Raw genomic sequence first — 23548 nt, forward strand, 5'->3', positions numbered from 1 at the left:
GTGGCCAAGGTGTCAAACTTTTTATTGGAGAAGGAGCAGGAGGAGGCCAGGCAAGGGTTGGGGATGCCAAAGTCCGTGATCCAAGTGGGTGTCTTGCCTTGACCTTTGGAATGGCTGCTGGTTCTGGATCCATGCCTACTGATGAGAAAGAGAGAGGAATACGATGAATAGGAATCCTACGGTTGGAAAGGACCCACAGAGACTAGTCAGTCTCTTTCGAAACTTCATGAGAAGGAGACACCACGTTATTTGCTGTGGCTCATTGCTCTGGAATCCTTGGAGTTGTAGTTTGGTGAGGCACCAGCACTCTTTGGCAGAGAAGGCTAAAGTCCTTATTTATTTTTTATTTATTTTATTTTATTTATCTTTCTATACTTTTACCTCCTATACTTCTCACCCCTGAGGGGGGACTCAGGGCAGCCTCACAAAAGCATCATCAGATGCCGACATCATCAAAACAATCAGCAATACATTAAAATATTAAAAACAGTAATTAAACAGTTAATTAAGACATGTCTGTTAAAATCAGAATCCAGAATCCAGTCCGGGTCAATTTAAATCTTCTTTCATTTGCTGTCATTACTGGTCGAACGCTTGGTCCCATAGCCAGGTCTTAAGTTTCCTTCTGAAAGACAGGAGGGAAGTGGCCAAGCTGCACCCGTGCCTTGGGAAGCCTGATCTGGCCACAGTGGTCCACGCTCTTGTTATATCTCAAATAGATTACTGCAACGTGCTCTACTTGGGGTTGCCTTTGAAGACTGTTCAGAAACTCCAACTAGTTATACGAGCAGCAGCTAGATTACTCACTGGAGCGTCATACAGGGAGCATACCACCCCCCTGTTGTGTTAGACGGGGGGGGGGGGCACTACAGAGAAGACCCTGTCCCTCGTCCCCACCAGTCATGTTTGCAATAGTGGTGGGATCGAGAGCAGGACCTCTCCGCATGATCTCAAATTTCGTGATGGTTCGTAACAGGAGATACATTTGGACAGGTAGTCTGGGCCAGAACCGTTTAGGGCTTTAAAGGTTAAAACCAGCACTTATAAGTCCTTATAAAACTAAAACTCTCTGGATTCCATAGCATTCAGCCAAGGCAGTTCAAGTGGTGTCAAACTTCATTAACTCTATAATGCAGATGCACCTTCTGACTGTAGAGCAGAAGAATAAGAACCTGCTCTCACCTCTATTTGATAGAAATAAACACTTCTAGATGACAGCAAGGTAAACAACCTTTCTCTATTCGTTGCTACAGATCTGATACTGCATGCGCACACAATTATGGTGATTGTCCTTCTCACCTTATTTGGGACTCATGCAGTCCACCAGGCATCCATAGGAGCAGCACTTCTCCTTGCCAGGGCATGACCAGTCACTCTCACAATTTACTAGGCAGATGGTCATGGTATCTGGAGGAGGTCTGGGGCAGATACCAGGTTTCTCTGCAACACAAAAGGGGAATGTGAGATTCCTTTTCAGAATAGTCATCAGTGGATATGGGATCTCCCATCTCAAGTGTTGAAAGGAACCCCAGTGGCCATCTAGTCTAACCTTCTTGGATACACTTCCCACTCCCAGCTAGAGCTCCCCCCCCCCCCCATGCCTGACCTTCTCCACTATCCTTTGTGGCACCTCTCTTGGTTTTCCGACGTACCTACACAGGTGTATTGGCACTGCTCCCAAGTCTTGAAATTGTTTCCATTTGCTTTGCAAGCACCGTAAGGGAATTTCTCACATGTGTGGGAAGTCAAGTTGTAGTAATAATAGACATCTTTCCCTCGACACAGACCGGGATTTGGTGGAAGGTAACATGGCTCTGCAAGAGGAAAAGAAAGAGTCATAGAATCATAGAATCAAAGAGTTGGAAGAGACCTCCTGGGCCATCCAGTCCAACCCCCGACAAGAAGCAGGAAAGTTGCATTCAAATCACCCCTGACCCCCCTGATTGCCATCCAGCCTCTGCTTAAAAGCTTCCAAAGAAGGAGCCTCCACCACACTCCAGGGCAGAGAGTTCCACTGCTGAACGGCTCTCACAGTCAGGAAGTTCTTCCTCATGTTCAGATGGAATCTCCTTTCTTGTAGTTTGAAGCCATTGAAGCCTAGTCTCCAAGGAAGCAGAAAACAAGCTTGCTCCCTCCTCCCTGTGGCTTCCTCTCACATATTTATACATGGCTATCATATCTCCTCTCAGCCTTCTCTTCTTCAGGCTAAACATGCCCAGCTCCTTAAGCCGCTCCTCATAGGGCTTGTTCTCCAGACCCTTGATCATTTGAGTCGCCCTCCTCTGGACACATTCCAGCTTGTCAATGTCTCTCTTGAATTGTGGTGCCCAGAATTGGACACGATATTCCAGGTGTGGTCAAGAATCTTCATGCACCATCCCCTTTGCTCTGTCTTGGAGTGCATACACCCTGAAGATGCAGATTCGCAGCTTGGGAGTGATCCTGGATCCATCGCTGAGCCTGGAAACCCAGGTCTCGGTGGTGGCTGAGAGAGCTTTTGCACAGTTAAAACTTGTGCGCCAGCTGCACCCGTACCTTGGGAAGTCTGATCTGGCCACAGTGGTCCACACTCTTGTTATATCCCAAATAGATTACTGCAACAAGCTCTACATGGGGTTGCCTTTGAAGACTGTTTGGAAACTCCAACTAGTCCAACTAGATTACTCACTGGAGCATACCACCCCCTGTTGTGTTTGCTCCACTGGTTGCCGGTCCTGTTCCGAGCACAGTTCAAAGTGCTGGTCTTGACCTATAAAGCCCTACACATTCTGACCCAGCGTACTTGTCTGAATGTATCTCCCTCTACATCCCACCTTGGAGCTTAAGATCTTCTGGGGAGGCCCTGCTCTTGACCCCACCTCTATAGCAAATGCACTTGGCAGGGATGAAGGACAGGGCCTTCTCGGTGGTGGTCCCTGCCTGTGGAACTTGCTCTCCAGCAAAGTTAGGTTATTTACATCCCTCCTTTCCTTCAGAAAGAAGTTGGAAGCGTGGTTGTGGGACCAGGCCTTCAAGTAGCATGCTGACAATGACAATGGGTTGTTGTAGGTTTTCTAGGGCTGTATGGCCATGTTCTAGAGGTTCAGAGGTCCTCACAACCTCTGAAGATGCTTGCCATAGAGAGAGAATGCCTCTAGAACATGGCCATACAGCCCGAAAAAACCTACAACAACCCAGTGATTCCGGCCATGAAAGCCTTCGACAAGACAATGACAACGTTGACAACGCTATGGAAAATGGACTGTGGAGAAGATTTTGATGGAGTCTTTGGTCACAGAATTCGGTTTAGATAAGGCCAACCAGCCTGTAATATTTAAAACAGATTTTAAATTTGAATTGATTTAATGTTTTTATCTGTATGCAATTATTGTATTTATTATGTTGTATATGGGGGCATTGAATCGTTGCCAGCTATAAGCCGCCCTGAGTCCCCCATCGGTGGTTGAGAAGGGCGGGGTACAAATATTTGAAATAAATAAATAAATAAATTTACACCAGGCATGGGCAAACTTCAGCCCTCCAGGTGTTTTGGATTCCAACCCCCAGAAGTCCAAAACAATAGACACCCCCATGATTGCACAGCATTGAGCCATATCAGGTAAAATGGTGTCAAACAAAATTCATTCTACACTGTATTGTCGAAGGCTTTCATGGCTGGAATCACTAGGTTCTTGTGGGTTTTTTCGGGCTATATGGCCATGTTCTAGAGGCATTCTCTCCTGACGTTTCGCCTGCATCTATGGCAAGCATCTTCAGAGGCAGTGAGGTCTGTTGGAAATAGGAAAAATGGGCTTATATATCTGTCTTGTCGAAGGCTTTCATGGCCGGAATCACTGGGTTGTTGTAGGTTTTTTCGGGCTGTATGGCCATGTTCTAGAGGCATTCTCTCTCTATGGCAAGCATCTTATATATATTTGGACATCTTTGCCAGATGTCCAAGCTGGGTTTAGAAAAGGCAGAGGAACGAGAGACCAGATTGCCAATATCCGCTGGATAATGGAGAAAGGCAGGGAGTTTCAGAAAAACATCTACTTCTGCTTCATTGACTATTCTAAAGCCTTTGACTGTGTGGATCATAATAAATTGTGGCAAGTTCTTAGTGGGATGGGCATCCCAAGCCCCCTTCCCTCTCTCCTGAGGAATCTGTACAAGGACCAAGTAGCAACAGTCAGAACTGACCACGGAACAACAGACTGGTTCAAGATTGGGAAAGGCGTCCGGCAAGGCTGCATCCTCTCACCCAACCTTTTTAACTTGTATGCAGAACACATCATGCGAGGATGTGCGGGGCTGGATGAATGCAAGGCTGGGGTGAAAATTGCTGGAAGAAACATTAACAACCTCAGATATGCAGATGACACCACCCTGATGGCCGAAAGCGAGGAGGATCTGAGGAGCCTTCTAATCAAGGTGAAAGAAGAAAGCGCAAAAGCCGGGTTGCAGCTAAACGTCAAAAAAACCAAGATTATGGCAACAAGAATGATTGACAACTGGAAAATAGAGGGAGAAAACGTGGAGGCCGTGACAGACTTTGTATTTCTAGGTGCAAAGATGACTGGAGATGCAGACTGTGGCCAGGAAATCAGGAGATGCTTACTTCTTGGGAGGAGAGCAATGTCCAGTCTCCATAAAATAGTGAAGAGTAGAGACATCAGACTGGCAACAAAGATCCATTGCCTAGTCAAAGCCATGGTATTCCCTGTAGTCACCTACGGATGTGAGAGCTGGACCTGAGGGAAGGCTGAGCGAAGGAAGATCGATGCTTTTGAGCTGTGGTGTTGGAGGAAAGTGCTGAGAGTGCCTTGGACTGCGAGAAGATCCAACCAGTCCATCCTCCAGGAAAGAAAGCCCGACTGCTCACTGGAGGGAAAGATACTAGAGACAAAGTTGAAGTCCTTTGGCCACATCATGAGGAGACAGCAAAGCCTAGAGAAGACAATTATGCTGGGGAAAGTGGAAGGCAAAAGGAAGAGGGGCCGACCAAGGGCAAGATGGATGGATGGCATCCTTGAAGTGACTGGACTGACCTTGAGGGAGCTGGGGGTGGTAATGGCCGACAGGGAGCTCTGGCGTGGACTGGTCCATGAGGTCACGAAGAGTCGGAGACGACTGAACGAATGAACAACAACATATCTGTGGAATGACTGGGGTGGGGCAAAGAGCTCTCTGCTGAAGCTAGGTGTGAATAGGTTCTTGTGGGTTTTTTAGGGCTATAGGGCCATGTTCTAGAGGCATTTCTCCTGCCTCTAGGAGAAATGCCTCTAGAACATGGCCCTATAGCCCGAAAAAACCCACAAGAACCTAGTGATTCCAGCCATGAAAGCCTTCGACAATACTAGGTGTGAATGTTTCAGCTGATCACCTTCATTAGCATTTGAAGGCCTGACTGAGCCTGGGAAAATGTTCTGTTGAGAGGTGTTAAGGTGTGCCTGGTTGTTTCCTCTCTGCTGTTCTGCTGTTGTGATTTTAGAGTTCCCAGGCTCAGTCAGGCTTTCAAATGCTAATGAAGGTGATCAGCTGAAACATTCACACCTAGCTTCAGCAGAGAGCTCTTTGCCCCACCCCAGTCATTCCACAGATATATAAACCCATTTTCCTATTTCCAACAGACCTCACTACCTCTGAGGATGCTTGCCATAGATGCAGGCGAAACGTCAGGAGAAATGCCTCTAGAACATGGCCCTATAGCCTGAAAAAACCTACAAGAACCTAGTCATTCTACACTGTTTGCAGCCTGTAACTTCTCAAATGTAAGTGGAAGTTTACTTACCTCTGCAGGTAGTTTGACATTCCTGCAAAGTCCTAAAATTGTTCTCATTCCCCTTGCAGCCACCGTAATAGAAGACCTCACACTTCTTTGAATGCGAGTTGTAGAAGTAACGGCGCTCGTATTTGTGGCATGGCCCTGGGTCCGAAGGATAATTGCAATTTTCTGTGAGATAACAAAAAAAGGTTGGGCTAATATGATTCTGGTGAGACATCAAGACTTGGACAGAAAAGGCTTGCAAAACTGCAACTCCCAGGATGCCATAGCATTGCACCATGGCAGTTAAGTTGGTTCCAAACTTCATTAGTCCTGAAGTGAAGATGCACCCAAGGATGTTCCATAACAACATCTTGGAGCATCACTTACCATACAAATTGGCATAAGCGGTCATCACAGCTAAGAGCCCTGCAAGGAAGACGATGAGGTTGCTTGAGGAATCCATGGTCCAGCAGGAATGCAATGACGCTCTGGCACCCCTGAGCTCTTTTATATACCGATTCCAGGAAAGGTTAAACAGGTTGAAAAATAAAACAATAGAAATTACAGGCCATGGGGTGTTGTCTGGTTGAAGAGCTTTGGCCTTTGCGTAAGTATTAAATATCTCCATTATTCTCCTGCAACTAATGGAGACACCTCCAGGCTACGATGGAAAAGCATGGACAATTGGGAAGGGAACCCAGGCTCCTAGTTTCTGCTCCAAACTGAAGGCACTTTCTGGCCCAGTAGCTGGCCTCAAGAGACATCATCAGATTGTCCATTTCCAAGTTAGCCCAAACACGAATGGAAGTGGGCAATGCAAGAAGAAAACATTTTGCAAAACTTATCCATTAGAGTTGTGTGCGCAATTTGTTCCTACTGTTTCTACTGTTTCATAGAATCATAGAATCAAAGAGTTGGAAGAGACCTGATGGGCCATCCAGTCCAACCCCTTTCTGCCAAGAAGCAGGAATATTGCATTCAAATCACCCCTGACAGATGGCCATCCAGCCTCTGCTTAAAAGCTTCCAAAGAAGGAGCCTCCACCGCACTCAGGGGCAGAGAGTTCCACTGCTGAACGGCTCTCACAGTCAGGAAGTTCTTCCTCATGTTCGGATGGAATCTCCTTTCTTGGAGTTTGAAGCCATTGTTCCATTGCGTCCTAGTCTCCAGGGAAGCAGAAAGGAAGCTCACTCCCTCCTCCCCGTGGCTTCCTCTCACATATTTATACATGGCTATCACATCTCCTCTCAGCCTTCTCTTCTTCAGGCTAAACATGCCCAGCTCCTTAAGCTGCTCCTCATAGGGCTTGTTCTCCAGACCCTTGATCATTTTAGTCGCCCTCCTCTGGACACATTCCAGCTTGTCAACATCTGTCTTGAATTGTGGTGCCCAGAATTGGACACAATATTCCAGGTGTGGTCTAACCAAAGCAGAATAGAGCATGGGGAGCAGGACTTCCCTAGATCTAGACACTAGGCTCCTATTGATGCAGGCCAAAATCCCATTGGCTTTTTTTGCCACCACATCACATTCCTGGCTCATGTTTAACTTGTTTTCCACGAGGACTCCAAGATCTTTTTCACACGTACTGCTCTCGAGCCAAGCATTGTCCCCCATTCTGTATCTTTGCATTTCTTTTTTCCTGCCTAAGTGGAGTATCTTGCATTTGTCACTGTTGAACTTCATTTTGTTAGTTTTGGCCAATCATCTCTCTAATCTGTCAAGATCATTTTGAATCCTGCTCCTGTCCTCTGGAGTCTTGACTATCCCTCCCAGTTTGGTGTCGTCTGCAAACTTGATGGCCCTTCTTCTAAGTTATGAATGAAGATCCTGAGCAGGACCGGCCCAGGACGGAACCCTTTCTACTTTAGAGTGGAAACAGCAGGTGCCAGGTAAGAAGAATGGAAGGACGTGCCAGGAAAGTTGAGACAATGAGTGGGAAATTCCCCACCCCTTAATGGTCTGATTTTTGGGGCTCCAAACCAAAAACAAATATCTACCCTCCCAATTTCGGGAGACTCCCAAAAACCGGATTGGGGCCCCCAACAAAAGCTGGGACATGAAACGGGGCAAGGTTTATTCCAAAAGCACAACCCTGTTATCCATTATTCGACACCTATAAATAGAAGAGTTGGAATCCCATTAACATTGCAAGTGTGTGCAGTCACGTTGTGCACTACTTCCATGCTGCAATGCCAGTCAATTTCTGGGGTGCAATTCAAAGTGCTGGTTTTGACTTCTATGACCTGAGGTCCAAATTATTTATGAACTTGCCTGCATTTTGAGATCTATGGGGAGGCCCTTTTTTCTGTCCCAGAATCCTCATAGATACCTAGAGTTGGAGGCAATCCCCTAAAGGCCATCATCATCAACAACAACAACAACAACAGGAAGTCACAGGAAGTCACAGGGAGGAGGGAGCAAGCTTGTTTTCTGCTTCCTTGGAGACTACGACGCAATGGAACAATGGCTTCAAACTACAAGAGAGCAGATTCCATCTGAACATGAGGAAGAACTTCCTGACTGTGAGAGCCGTTCAGCAGTGGAACTCTCTGCCCCTGAGTGTGGTGGAGGCTCCTTCTTTGGAAGCTTTTAAACAGAGGCTGAATGGCCATCTGTTGGGGGTGCTTTGAATGCAATATTCCTGCTTCTTGGCAGAATGGGGTTGGACTGGATGGCCCATGAAGTCTCTTCCAACTCTATGTTGGATGCCTGGCTCGAGAGCAGTACGTGTGAAAAAGATCTTGGGGTCCTTGTGGACAACAACTTAAACATGAGCCAACAATGTGATGTGGCAGCAAAAAAAAAAAGCCAATGGGATTTTGGCCTGCATCAAGAGGAGCATAGTGTCTAGATCTAAAGAAGTAATGCTACCCCTCTATTCTGCTTTGGTTAGACCACACCTGGAATATTGCGTCCAATTCTGGGCACCACAATTCAAGAGAGATATTGACAAGCTGGAATGTGTCTAGAGGAGAGCGACTAAAATGATAAAAGGTCTGGAGAACAAGCCCTATGAGGAGCGGCTTAAGGAGCTGGGCATGTTTAGCCTGAAGAAGAGAAGGCTGAGAGGAGAGATGATAGCCATGTATAAATATGTGAGAGGAAGCCACAGAGAGGAGGGAGCAAGCTTGTTTTCTGGTTCTCTGGAGACTAGGACACAATGGAACAATGGCTTCAAACTACAAGAGAGGAGATTCCATCTGAACATGAGGAAGAACTTCCTGACTGTGAGAGCCGTTCAGCAGTGGAACTCTCTGCCCCGGAGTGTGGTGGAGGCTCCTTCTTTGGAAGCTTTTAAGCAGAGGCTGGATGGCCATCTGTCAGGGGTGATTTGAATGCAATATTCCTGCTTCTTGGCAGAATGGGGTTGGACTGGATGGCCCATGAGGTCTCATCCAACTCTATGATTCTAGGATTCTTTTCTGCCTTAAGGCAGTGGTTCTCAACCTTTCAAATGCCATGACCTCTAAATACAATTCCTCATGTTGTGGTGATCCCCAACCATATTTTTGTTGCTACGTCATAACTGCTACTGTTATGAATTGTAATGTAAATATCTGATGTGCAGGGTGTACTTTCATTGGGTTGTTGTAGGTTGTTTTGGGCTGTATGGCCCTGTTCTAGAGGCATTCTCTCCTGACGTTTTGCCTGCATCTATGGCAAGCATCCTCAGAGGTTGTGAGGTCTTTTGGAACTAGTGAAAAGGGTTTATATATCTGTGGAATGACCAGAGTGAGACAAAGGACTTTTGTCTGCTGGGGCTAGGTGTGAATGTTTCAACTGACCACCTTGATTAGCATATAATGGCCTCCTGACAGTGCCTGGAGCAAACTCTTGTTGAGAGGTGATTAGATGTCCCCGCCTGCTTCCCCTCTGTTGTTTTGCTGTTGCAATTTTAGAGTTTTTTAATACTGGTAGCCAGATTTTGTTCATTTTCATGGTCTCTTCCTTTCTGTTGAAATTGTCCACATGCTTGTGGATTTCAATGGCTTCTCTGTGTAGCCTGACATGGTGGTTGTTGGTGTGGTCCAGCATTTCTGTGTTCTCAAATTATGTGCTATGTCCAGGCTGGTTCATCAGGTGCTCTGCTATGGCTGACTTCTCTGGTTGAAGTAGTCTGCAGTGCCTTTCATGTTCCTTGACTCGTGGTTGGGCAATGCTGCTGCGTTTGGGGGTCCCTATGGAGACTTGCCCACAGCTGTGTGGTACACGGTAAACTCCTGCAGAAGTGAGAGGATCCCTCTTGTCCTTTGCTGAATGGAGCATTTGTTGGATTTTCTTGGTGGGTCTGTAGACAGTTTGTATGTTGTGTTTCCTCATCAGCTTCCCTCTGTGGTCAGTGGTTCCCATGGCCATACAGCCTGAAAAAACCTACAACAACTCAGTGATTCCAGCCATGACAGCCTTCGACAATACGTTGTACTTCATTGTTACAAATTGAACATAATTATGATTTACTTAAAGGTATGCAGGTTGTGGGTCTGCAAGCTGTAGTTTCTGGGCATTCTCTTTTGTCTCCTGTATGGTGTCCAACCTATTCAGCACAACAAGAACGTCAGCAGCTCCTCCTTTGATGTCTTCTTTATTGACGACATTGCTATTGTTTCTGAGTCTGCCATTGGCACCAGCATTCTGCATTCCTGAAATTGTATGATAAATAATGGCTTTTGCTAATTATCCCAGAAAGAAGAATGCAAGAGAATGCATCTCTATTGTAGAAGAAATGCAGTCTGGCGCTACTTGAATTGCCATGGCTCTATGCTAAGGAAACATGGGATTTCTGCTGGAGTGCTGGAGTCTCGCCAAACTACATATTCTAGGATCTCATAGCACTGAGCCAAGGGAGTTCAAATGGTGTCAAACTGCATACATTTTACAGTGCAGAATCAGTGGGAAAAAAAATCCAACCCAACATCCTGAATCTGCAAATAGGTTAATGCAGAATCCCTGCAGTTCCACTACAGTCATGGAACTGCCTTCATAGACCTGTCAGCAGCTTATGATACTGTGAACCACCACTGCCTCCTCCAGAGAAAAATGTATAACATCACAAAGGACGACCACCTCACCCGCCTCATAGGAAACCTGCTACAAAACAGGAGCTTTTTTGTTCAGTTCTAGGGCCAGAGAAGCAGATGGCGGAAACAGAAGAACGGCCTGCCTCAGGGGAGCGTGCTTGCTCCATCCATGTTCAACATCTACACAAATGACCAGCCGCTGCCAGAAGGGACAGAGAGATTCATCTATGCTGATGATCGAGCCATCACCGCTCAAGCAGGGAGCTTTGAGAAAGTAGAAGAGAAGCTCTCCAAAGCTCTGGGTGCTCTTACTGCCTACTACAGGGAAAACCAGCTGATCCCCAACCCATCTAAAACACAGACATGTGCTTTCCAACTCAAGAACAGACAAGCATCCCGAACTCTGAGGATGATCTGGGAAGGGATCCTACTGGAGCATTGCAGCGCACCCAAATACCTGGGAGTCACTCTGGACCGTACCCCGACCTACAAGAAGCACTGCCTGAACATCAAGCAAAAAGTGGGTGCTAGAAACAATATCATACAAAAGTTGACTGGCACAACCTGGGGATCACAACCAGATACAGTGAAGATATCTGCCCTTGCGCTATGCTACTCTGCTGGTGAGTACGCGTGCCTGGTGTGGAACTCATCTCACCATGATAAAACAGTGGATGTGGCTCTTAATGAGACATGCTGCATTATCACGGGGTGTCTGCGCCCTACACCACTGGAGAAATTACACTGCTTAGCCAGTATTGCACCACCTGACATCCGCCGGGAAGTAGCAGCCAATAGTGAAAGGACCAAGGCAGAGACATCTCCAGCTCATCCCTTGTTTGGGTTTCAGCCAGCATGTCAACGACTTAAATTAAGAAATAGTTTTCCAAGATCTACAGAGACACTCGCTGGAACTCCTCAGCAAGCGAGAGTCCAAAAGTGGCAGGCTCAAACCCAGAACTTCAACCAATGGCTGATACCAAATGAGAGACTCCCCCCTGGACACACAGAAGACTGGGCAACTTGGAAGGCGCTGAACAGACTGCGCTCTGGCACCACGAGATGCAGAGCCAACCTTCAGAAATGGGGCCACAAAGTGGAATCCACGACATGCGTGTGCGGAGAAGAGCAAACCACTGACCACCTGCTGCAATGCAACCTGAGCCCCGCAACATGCACAATGGAGGACCTTATTGCAGCAACACCAGAAGCACTCCAAGTGGCCAGATACTGGTCAAAGGACATTTTATCAACTACCAAGTTTGCAAACTCTGTTTTGTCTGTTTGTTAAAAATTTGTTAAAAATGTAGTACAATTTTCTGGTTGATACTGACACTATAAAATAAATACTACAGTCATCACTGATAACAGATATGAGGTTCGATGTCACATGTTGCTCTAATAATTGTTGTGCAAATGCACTGAATCACTATTCCATGATCCTGCTGTTGTCCTTCTGCCCTTCTATCTTATTGCTGTTCTTTAATTTTTTTTAGCACAATCGAATAATTCTATCTATTTTAAAAGAAAATAACCAGCTTGAGAATAGAGAGTGAGAGGGGGAGAATGCAACTTCCTAATATTGCTCTAATGCCGGCATATGAGCAAAAAGAAACCCATTTTGCACCAACGTAAGTGACAGGATCATTGTGGGATTGGGACCTATTGAAGGGTTTTACCCATTGAGGGCGAAGAAAGAGAAGAGACAAACCATCAATGTGATGCCAATGGTCTTGCATGATAGGGATACTTATAATGCTGGTTTGCCTGCCTTGCATGATAAAATATCTTACTGCAAAGTAACCAAATGCTACCTCAACTCAAAGATAAGGAAAAATAAAGGACTCTTGCTAAAAGAAAACAGACCTATAGAAGTTCTCGAACCCCCAACAGAAATGGGCAAGTTGTTTTGTCGCAGAAAGGAGAACTTAATTGGCATTGTGGGCTAGGCAAAACTACGGTGAGGTGGATCTGTAATTGGTTAAGTGGACGAACCCAGAGGGTGATTCTCCCCAAGGTTTCCTCTTCATCTTGGAAAGAAGTGACAAGTGGAGTGCCGCAGGGTTCCCCCCTGGGCCCGGTCCTGTTCAACATCTTTATTAATGACTTAGATGAAGGGCTAGAAGGCAGGATCATCAAGTTTGCAGACGACACCAAATTGGGAGGGAGAGCCAATAGTCCAGAGGACAGGAGCAGGATTCAAAATGATCTTGACAGATTAGAGAGATGATGGGCCAAAACTAACAAAAGGAAGTTCAAGAGAGACAAATGCAAGATACTCCACTTAGGCAGAAAAAACGAAATGCAAAGATACAGAATGGGGGACGATGCCTGGCTCGAGAGCAGGACGTGTGAAAAAGATCTTGGAGTCTTCGTGGACAACAGGTTAAACATGAGCCAACAATGTGATGTGGTGGCAAAAAAAGCCAATGGGATTTTGGCCTGCATCAGTAGGAGCATAGTGCCTAGATCTAGGGAAGTCATGCTACCCCTCTATTCTGCTTTGCTTAGACCACACCTGGAATATTGTGTCCAGTTCTGGGCACCACAATTCAAGAGAGATATTGACAAGCTGGAATGTGTCCAGAGGAGGGCGATTAAAATGATCAAGGGTCTGGAGAACAAGCCCTATGAGGAGCGGCTTAAGGAACTGGGCATGTTTAGCTTGAAGAAGAGAAGGCTGAAAGGAGATATGATAGCCATGTATAAATATGTCAGAGGAAGCCACAGGGAGGAGGGAGCAAGCTTGTTTTCTGCTTCCTTGGAGACTAGGACGCGGAACAATGGCTTCAAACTACAAGAGAGGAGATTCCATCTGAACACGAGGAAGAACTTTCTGACTTTGAGAGCCATTCAGCAGTGGAACTCTCTGCCCCGGAGTGTGGTGGAGGCTCCTTCTTTGGAAGCTTTTATGCAGAGGCTGAATGGCCATCTGTCAGGGGTGATTTGAATGCAATATTCCTGCTTCTTGGCAGAATGGGGTTGGACTGGATGGCCCATGAAGTCTCTTCCAACTCTTTGATTCTATGATTCTATGATTCTATGGATGGCCTTTGAGGTCCCTTCAACTCTGGGTGCATCCACACTGTAGAATTAATGCAGTTTACATACTACAAAGTGGAATCTATGACATGTGAGTGTGGAGAAGAGCAAACCACTGACCACCTGCTGCAATGCAACCTGAGCCCTGCCACATGCACGATGGAGGACCTTCTTGTGGCAACACCAGAGGCACTCCAAGTGGCCAGAGACTGGTCAAAGGACATTTAATAGAATACCAAGTCTGCAATCTTTGTGTTTTGTTTGTTTGTTTGTCTGTTTATTAATGCAATGCAACTGTTTTGGTTCGCTGCTGACACGATAAATAAAGTTTACATACTTCAGCTGCCAGGTATCATGGGACTTGTAGTTTGTAGTATCATGGGACTTGTAGTTTTACAAAGTTCTTGTCATTCTCTGCTTCACCAAACTACAGCTCCCAGGGTTACATAGCATTAATGGCAGCTAAAGTGGTGTCGAACTGCATTAATTGTATAGTGTAGCTGCACCTCTATGTTGATTCTTTAGCTCTCTCCTTTCAGGAAATAAGCTCACTTTGAGTAGTAAAGCTGTATGTATGTTCTAGCTATTGTCAGAACTACCAAGCATCAAATATTTAGTAGGTAGCACAACTCAAAATTTCTAGACATTAGTCAAAATGCAGTATATGTTATACTTTTCTGAGTCTTAAAAATGATTTATTTCATTCCAAAATAAGATGCATATCTCAACCTAAACAAGGTAAGACCACATTCCTAACTGATGAGGTTTTGGCTGAATCACCCTGAAATTACTGTCTGTTAAGCCGCTTCAAACGTTACTCATCACCTCTATTATATATATGAGCATTGAAGCAGGTAATATCGAATGTAGAATTGCAATACTGTGTAATGTTAGTATATAACTGCATAGCTGATACATTATAACTGTATTCTCAATTCAATCTTGACATGATAAATACAAGGGTTGAATGAAAAGTAATGCCTCCACCTTCATTACTTGGGTTTGGATGGGAATATTTTAATCAACTAAATGCAGAAATAATCCTCAGAATGTGTTCTTTAACTACCACTATTCACTTTTCCACATAATCACCAGACAATTGGATACATTTCTGCCAACAATGAACAAGTTTTCTGAAGCCATCACAGAAGAAGTCGACACTCTGTCTCACAGTTCTCTCAACGTCTTCATCAGAAGCATAATGATGTCCCCACAGATCTTCTTTCTTTATCAGGAACAGATGGAAGTCAGGCAGTGCTAAATCTGGACTGTATGGAGGATGTTGTACGGTGCTGAGATCCAGTCTCTGAAGTTTCAAGTCTGTGCGCTTACATTTCAGGCGTCAGCATCCTGGGGACCCACTGTGCACAGATCTTCTGAAAGCCAAGCAAAGCAATATTGTGACCCACACGTTCTTGTGAAATGCCAACTATGCTTGCAATTTCTCTCTGAGTGATACGACGATAGTCCTGAATCAATCTGTCAACCTTTTCCTTGTGAAACTCCGTGGTTGCTGTCACAGGACATCCAACTCTTTGTTTGTCATGGAAGTCAGATGTTCCCACCTCAACATCTTTAAACTTTCTCGCCCAATAATGCACATACTCACATCAGCACAATCACTATAAACAGCTTGCATTCTCTGATGAATCTCCTTTTGGGTGACACCTTCTGCTGTCAAGAATTCAATGACTGCACGTTGCTTAAGTCGCATTGACCGTCCATGTCAGCTCCAGGCAGATGCTGAAGCAGGGCCATGACTCCAAACTGGCGGGGCACTTTGGATTCACAAAGACTCTTAAGCTGATTGCCCGTCAATTTTGGTGGCCCACAATGCGCAAGAGTTGGATCCAGCCATCCAGTCCAACCCCATTCTGCCAAGAAGCAGGAATATTGCATGCAAAGCACTCCTGACAGATGACCATCCAGCCTCTGTTTAAAAACTTCCAAAGAAGGAGCCTCCACCACACTCCGGGGCAGAGAGTTCCACTGCTGAACATCTCTCACATTCAGGAAGTTCTTCCTCATGTTCAGGTGGAATCTCCTTTCTTGTAGTTTGAAATTGTCAAAGGATGTCAAAGGATGTCAAAGACTACTTACAGGAGTGTTCAACTTGTGTAAGAAATAAACAAAAGGTGGTCAAGCCATCAGGGTTGCTCCAATCAGTGGCAAACCCTATGCAAACTTGGACTGAGATAGTGATGGACTTTATAATGGACCTACCTGATAACACTATTTGGGCTGTGATTTATTTATTCTCCAAACAGGCACTCTTTATACCTCTCAAAAGACTCCCCTCCGCCCCGGAGCTTGCCAGGCTGTTCATACACCATGTCTTCAGGTTGCACGGGTGCCCTCAGAGGATTATAACAGACAGAGGCACTCAATTTACATCACAGTTCTGGAAGTCCTTTCTAGACATGCTGGGGACAGAAAGGGCTTTGAGCCAGAGGCAGCCCTAGGTAATATTCAACGGTAAGCAAACAGTATCCCCCACCCCCCAACCAATCACTGATGTATATTTTCTGTTCGTTGTGGGAGTTCTGTGTGCCATATAAATGCTGTAAATAAATTTGGTTCAATTCCATCATTGGTGGAGTTCAGAATGCTCTTTGATTGTAGGTGAACTATACATCCCAGTAACTACAACTTGCATATGTCAAGGTCTATTTTCCCCCAAGAGCACCTCAAGAGCGCCCGTGGGCAAAATCAACTATACTGCAAATGCTTACTTTGCGTAATGGTTGAGCCACCCCTGCTTTGAGCACAGCGTTTCACCCTGAAACTGATGGGGTGACCGAGCTCGATGGACAGCATCCTGACAGTCCGTCTGTGCAGGGTTCCATACTTCGCACTTTACCAACACAACCGTTCAATGCTAAGGCTTCCTGCGAAAATGGAACTGTAGAGGAGAATCTACAGAACAAGCCAGTACCTGTTGCATACCAGTACTGCCATCGGTTGAGGAGTTACGAAGGTGGAGGCATTACTTTTCATTCAACCCTCATACAACCCTCAAGATTCCATAGCATTGGACCATGGCAGTCAATTTGGCATCAAACTGTATGTAGATGTATCATTAAAAAATTAATATTTTTTTGGAGTGGGGGGGGGTTGCGTCCCTCCAAATAAGGGTGCATCTAAATTGTAGAATGAATACAGTTTAATGACCCACTTTAACCACCATGGTTCAATGCTAGGCAATCCTGGGATCTGTAGGTTGGCGAGGCACCAGCCTTCTTGGAGGGCAGGGAAGGCTAGAAAGATCTTGCAAAACTAAAACTCCTAAGATTCTGTAGCATTGAGCCATCCATGGCAGTTAAAATGTGTTCCAAATTGCATTCATTCTCCAGCAGAGGTGCACCCAATGACACCTTTTAACACAGGGAAGAACTTGCTTTTCCGGTTTTTCTTGGGAAAGAGTCTGCAGATCATGATTGTTATCTGGCATCTTGGCAGGTTCTTTCTAAGACATGCTGGGTGGAACATCGCAGTCTAAACCTCTTTAAAATATCTGTGGTTGCAACTTGGGTTTCAAAACCCAAGAAGGGAAAAAAGAAGGGAAAAAAGGATGACCCAAACAATGACTCACATCGATGCCAGGGAAGATTCTGGAAAAGATAGTTAAGGAAGTGGTCTGCAAACACTTAGAAACAAATGCGGTCATCGCTAATAGTCAACATGGATTTATCAAAAACAAGTCATGCCAGACTCATCTGATCTCTTTTTTTGATAGAGTTACAAGCTGGGTAGATGCGGGGAATGATGCCGTGGGTGTAGCGTGTCTGGATTTCAGGAAGGCCTTCTTTGACAAGGTCCCCCATGACCTTCTGGCAAGGAAACTAGTCCAATGTGGGCGAGGCAAAACTACGGTGAGGTGGATCTGGAATTGGTTAAGTGGACGAACACAGAGAGTGCTCACCAATGCTTCCCCTTCATTCTGAAAGAAGTGACAAGTGGAGTGCCACAAGCAGGGTTCCGTCCTGGGCCCGGTCCTGTTCAACATCTTTATTAATGACTTGGATGAAGGGTGAGAAGGCATGATCATCAAGTTTGCAGATGACACCAAATTGGCAAGGAGAGCCATTACTGCAGAGGACAGGAGCAGGATTCAAAACGATCTTGACAGATTAGAGAGATGAATGGCCAAAACTAACAAAATGAAGTTCAACAGTGACAAATGCAAGATACTCCACTTTGGCAGAAAAATGAATTGCAAAGATACAGAATGGGTGACGCCTGGCTCGAGAGCAGTACGTGTGAAAAAGATCTTGGAGTCCTCGTGGACAACAAGTTAAACATGAGCGAACAATGTGATGTGGCGGCAAAAAAAGCCAATGGGATTTTGTCCTGCATCAAGAGGAGCATAGTGTCTAGATCTAGGGAAGTCATGCTCCCCATGCTCTATTCCACTTTGGTCAGACCACACCTGGAATATTGTGTCTAATTCTGGGCACCACAATTGAAGGGAGATGTTGACAGGCTGGAATGTGTCCAGAGGAGGGCGACTAAAGTGATCAAGGGTCTAGAGAACAAGCCCTATGAGGAGCGGCTTAAGGAGCTGGGCATGTTTAGCCTGAAGAAGAGAAGGCTGGGAGGAGATATGATAGCCATGTATAAATATGTGAGAGGAAGCCACAGGGAGGAGGAGGGAGCAAGCTTGTTTTCTGCTTCCTTGGAGACTAGGACACGAAACAATGGTTTCAAACTACAAGAGAGGAGATTTCATCTGAACATGAGGAAGAACTTCCTGACCGTGAGAGCCATTCAGCAGTGGAACTCTCTGCCCCAGAGGGAGTGTGGTGGAGGCTCCTTCTTTGGAAGCTTTTAAGCAGAGGCTGGATGGCCATCTGTCAGGGGTGATTTGAATACAATATTCCTGCTTCTTGGCAGAATGGGGTTGGACTGGATGGCCCAGGAGGTCACTTCCAACTCTTTGATTCTATGATTCTATGTTCTCATCACCAAAGAAGCCTTTGTGTGCTAAAGGCTTTCATGGCTGGAATCATTGGGTTGTTGTGAGGTTTTCGACCTGTATGGCCATGTTCCAGCAGCATTCTCTCCTGATGTTTTGCCTGGATCTATGGCTGGCATCTAAGAGATTTGTTCAGGTGTCCCCTTCTATAACAGCAACCCAAAGAAGCCTTTGCCTGTTTCATGCTCCTCTGTGCACCATTTGAGGGGATCATTTCAGGTTCTGATTCTGGTTAGCCCTTGGCCCAGTTCTTCTCCTCTTTCCAGCACTTGGATTGGGTGCTTGAAGCTTCCGGGAAAGGCTTGGTGCAGCTTCTCTTCCCAGCGGTGTCCTCACCAATTCTCGGACAAGGGACTTACTTCCTTGTGCGTTTCATTGGGCAAGACCCCATCCTCTTGATATCATGCAACAAGGCCATCCCCCAAGGCAATCTTTGTGCTTTCTTCCCTGCTCAGCTTCCAGGGATGGAATTACCCAAGTTCTTCTGGAAGCAGATATATAAAGAGGATGGGCAAGGCTGGTGCTTCACTAAGTCCTGGAAAACCATGAAGCCTTCAGGTGGCCTTCTCCTTCTCCTCCTGGGTCTCCTGGCTGTTTGTGCCGTGATGCCTGCTGCCTCTGGGAATGGGAATCGTGAGTGATAACTAGACAGAGATGCCCCTCATTCTAGATAGGACCTTTGTTCAAATGGATGCATGCACTGGGATGTGGAAGAACTGAGATCAAGCCAACGAGTTGTGTCCTGCAGGGCTCAAACCAAGGACCTCATGTGACTAACACAAGAGGTTGTCTGAGAAAAAGAAGTGCAGGAATGAGTGCCCTCCACCAAGCTGTCATGGTCACCCCGGAAATGCTGGGAGGCACACGGGCAGCTGCTTGGCCCTTTGGGGTGGGAGGTCTCACAGCTTTTCTGTTTGTTTTCCCTTCCAGAAAAACCTGGTAGATGCCCAGTTGCACCTCCACGCACAATTACTCCGAACTGTGACAAACTGTGCAAGGAAGATGTCCACTGCCTTGGGCCCAAGAAGTGTTGCAAGTGGGGATGCTCAAGAATCTGTCTTGATCCTGTCAAGGGTGAGTCCAATTCCCTTGTGTTGGGGTCTCTGTAGCATTCTGTGTGTCTGGTCTTGCACCAGGGGTCACCCTAGTAATTGCCCTTCACACAAAACCCTCTCAGATGGAATGTGTGCTGTGATTGGAGATCCTGCTAAGGAGCAAGGGCACCAATGAATTGGAGAAACCATACACAGGTTGTATTATGGGAACTCAATTCCTATCTTCCCTAATCCCATTTTAGGGAAGAATAGAAAGAGAATGGACAGGAAGGAGAAGAAATGGAGAAATGTTCCTCAGAGGATGCATTTCCATCACAGAGGCATCATCTGAGGTAGACATTGAGGGAAGATGCTTTGGGTCATTACAGCTATCTAATTACAGCTCTCCAGGGAAGACATGCTACTCCTCTATTCTGCCTTGGTTAGACCACACCTGGAATATTGTATCAAATTCTGGGCACCACAATTGAGGAGGGTGACTAAAATGATCAGGGGTTTGGAGAACAAGCCCTATGAGGAGCGGCTTAAGGAGCTGGGCATGTTTAGCCTGAAGAAGAGAAGGCTGAGAGGAGACATGATGGCCATGTATCAAGATGTGAGAGGAAGTCTTAGGGAAGAGGGAGTAAGCTTGTTTACTGCTTCTCTGGAGACTAGGACACACAACAATGGCTTCAAACTACAAGAATGGAGATTCCACCTGAACATTAGGAAGAACTTCCTGACTGTGAGAGCTGTTCAGGAGTGGAACTCTCTGCCCCGGAGTATGGTGGAGGCTCCTTCTTTGGAAGCTTTTAAACAGAGGCTGGATGGCCATCTGTCATGGGTGATTTGAATGCAATATTCATTCTTCTTGGCAGAATGGTGTTGGACTTGATGGCCCATGAGGTCTCTTCCAACTCTATGATTCTATGATTCTAATGCTGTTTGCCATGAGGGATTCTTAACTCTTCACAAGTTTTACCCTTGTAACCAATTTAAGACTAAGGAGGATGGAGAAGGTGATGCTAGAAGCTGATTTCGATTAGGTAAAATGTCTATGGTATCTAAAACTGATTGGTTTCCACCAATATTTTATTAAGGAAATAGCAAACTTGGCATATATTTCCATTCTTCCTCCTCCTGCTTCTGACTCTTTCTTCTTTTCACAGGCTGACCATGAAGGAGGCCTGGATCCATGGATAAGGACCACCTGAGATGTCTGACGAGTTCCTCTGCCCATCCATCTCTGCTTCCAGAGAGTCCAGTTCCTTCATTTTTTCCCATTGAGGTTCCAATTCTGCTTTACTAATACCCTTCTTTTCCTTGACAATAAATGGACTCGTTTCCTGCACCTCAAGAGTCTGGACTTGTTTTTGCTTGGTGGAAGGAGGTGGTTTTCTTTCAAACTTGGCTCTTTTGAGCAAACCAGATCTTGTTTCTGCTTTACAAAAACAAGATCTGGTTTGCCTTTCCCCATATGGCTCAGATGGCAACATCTCCGTTCTTGAGGGGCTTCCATGATCTTCTTATGGGTTCAGAGGAGGTTGCTGTTTCAGTTACCTGTCAACACTTGGTCCAGCTCTGCTCCTCTTTCCAGTGTCTCTCTCTCTCCCTTGTGTTGGGTGGAGGACACTTCCGAGAAAGGCTGGTGGCCCTTCTCTTTTGGAGGGTGTCCTTCCCATAGTGACCTCCAGTGTGCACTCCAGGTCAAGAAGCCTCTGACTTTAAAACACACCACACGAAGTGTGAAGAAACAAATCTTCTTTTATTGAAGCTTGGTAAATAGCCAGAAGAAATAAATGCTTGTAAGAAAATAAGAAGGTTCCAAAAAGTAATACATCCATAAAATGCAGCAACACAAAACAATGTCCACACAAGAGATAAAAGCAATCCAAGACAGCATTAATCCAGACAGGAATCAACAGGATGCAAAGACAATCCAAAAGACTAAAAATCTCCACAGCAACAAGACCCCTTGAACAGGATTTCCATGGCACATGAACTTCGTTTCCAAACCATGCTTGATCTAACAGGTTTCTCCTTGAAGCAAACCTTATATCCCAAAACTCAGAAATTGGTTTTGCTTTCCCCCACATTTACCCCTTATTAGACGAAGCCTTTCAGAGTGATGTAAATACTGAGTTTGCTATCGATCCTGGCTAATCCACAGCCGCCAATTCTTCAGCTCCCTATCTGGCTGCTCATTAAAATTCCCAGGTGTCAGATTATTTTCCAAACCCAAATCTTGAGAGCTCACAGAGAGAGGGAGTGAACCATCATTGCTAGGCCCAGCAGGGATATTCTCATGAGAAACTGCCCTTTGCACTGGGGCCTCTCTGTCATTGTCTGCCTGAAAATCATTGACCAAACATCTTGTACCTCAGCCTCGGCACCATCATTTCCTTCATAATTTCTCTCATCATTTCCCACATCAGGATCTTGAAACACAAACACAGGCTGATTCCTGACACACAGATTCAACCAACCATGGTTTGAAAATATCACCCCCACTCCAAAAATATACCCCAAAAGCTAATTGTGATTTTTACCACAAACCAAATGTGATGCTGATGATTAGGCAAATCCTGTTGTAGTCTCCAACCATTTCAGATATTCTCAAGCTCAGTCTCTATGGCATGCATTTGACTTACGTGCCATTTTATTAGGCCTGTTTGATCAAGAAAAAATTTGTTTCTAAAATCGTTTTGTAATTGGGGTGTTTTTTTGTTTCGATATTTAAAATATTTACAAAACTTTCCAAAAAAATGTTTTGTTATTTACGAAATTTCGTAAATATTTACAAAACATTTTGTAAGTGTGAATGTTGCAGTAATGGTCACCTTGATTAGCATTGAATGGCTTTCATTTCTCCCACCCTGGACATTCCATAGATAAACTGAAACTCCATTTGCCTAGTTTCCAACAGACCTTTGAGGATGCCTGCCATAGATGTGGGCAAAATGTCAGGAGAGAATGCTTCTGGAACATGGTCATACATACAGCCCTGAAAACTCACAGCAAAAGAGCCTGAAAACTCACAGCAAGAGCGCCATCCAATCGGCTCCGGCTCCTGCGCCCTCCTCCTCCTCCTCCTCCTCCCAGCTGTGTTGCAGGAAGTGCCAGGAGGAGGAGGAGGAGGAGGAGGGCGTAGGAGCCGGAGCCGATTGGATGGCGCGCGGAGGCCGGGTGTAAGGGTGAGCGCGCGCGCGCCATCCAATCGGCTCCGGCTCCTGCGCCCTCCTCCTCCTCCTCCTCCTCCCAGCTGTGTTGCAGGAAGTGCCAGGAGGAGGAGGAGGAGGAGGAGGGCGCAGGAGCCAGAGCCGATTGGATGGCTTGCGGAGGCCGGTTGTAAGGGTGAGCGCGCGCGGGCCGGGCGCCCAACAGGCAGGGGCGGTGCTTGGCTCACTGGGTGTGCGCTCGCTCCGCCCCTTCGCCCCGCCCGCCCCATTTACTGCTGGGGTGCTTGGGAGCGCCGGATTGGCTCCCAGGCACCAGCAGCACTCAGCAGCAGCCTCCATCCCATTAACGACACGAGCTGAAGCTCGTAAAATATATGGGGCTGCTGTTTCGATATTTTTAAACCCTTCCGGGTTTAAAAAAGTGTTTTGATATCGCGTCGGATATGGTAAAAATAACGAATTAATAACGAAATAACGAAATAACGAACGAAACCGCACAGGCCTACATTTTATATCAGGGGTGCCATTTTACTTAGCCACTGTATACAATG

General features: G+C 45.9%; 2 protein-coding genes across 2 annotated transcripts; one reads left to right on the top strand and one right to left on the bottom strand.

The window, feature by feature from the left end:
* Positions 1-1300: 1300 nt before the first annotated feature.
* On the bottom strand, positions 1301-6116 carry LOC137096773 (kunitz-type serine protease inhibitor bitisilin-3-like). Its single transcript, XM_067466992.1, has 3 exons — positions 5771-6116; positions 1653-1814; positions 1301-1440 (listed from the first exon to the last, which is right to left on the bottom strand). The coding sequence occupies exons 1-3, from the start codon at positions 6114-6116 to the stop codon at positions 1301-1303; spliced, it is 648 nt and encodes a 215-aa protein (XP_067323093.1).
* Positions 6117-19298: 13182 nt separating this feature from the next.
* On the top strand, positions 19299-21175 carry LOC132772548 (nigwaprin-a-like). The gene is made up of 3 exons (XM_060771456.2): positions 19299-19417; positions 19715-19858; positions 20988-21175. Exons 1-3 carry the CDS (start codon positions 19330-19332, stop codon positions 20990-20992), a joined length of 237 nt encoding a protein of 78 aa, XP_060627439.2. The 5' UTR covers positions 19299-19329; the 3' UTR covers positions 20993-21175.
* Positions 21176-23548: the final 2373 nt, after the last annotated feature.

Source organism: Anolis sagrei, chromosome 4 (assembly GCF_037176765.1).
Source record: "Anolis sagrei isolate rAnoSag1 chromosome 4, rAnoSag1.mat, whole genome shotgun sequence".
Classification (NCBI taxonomy): Eukaryota; Metazoa; Chordata; class Lepidosauria; order Squamata; family Dactyloidae; genus Anolis; species Anolis sagrei.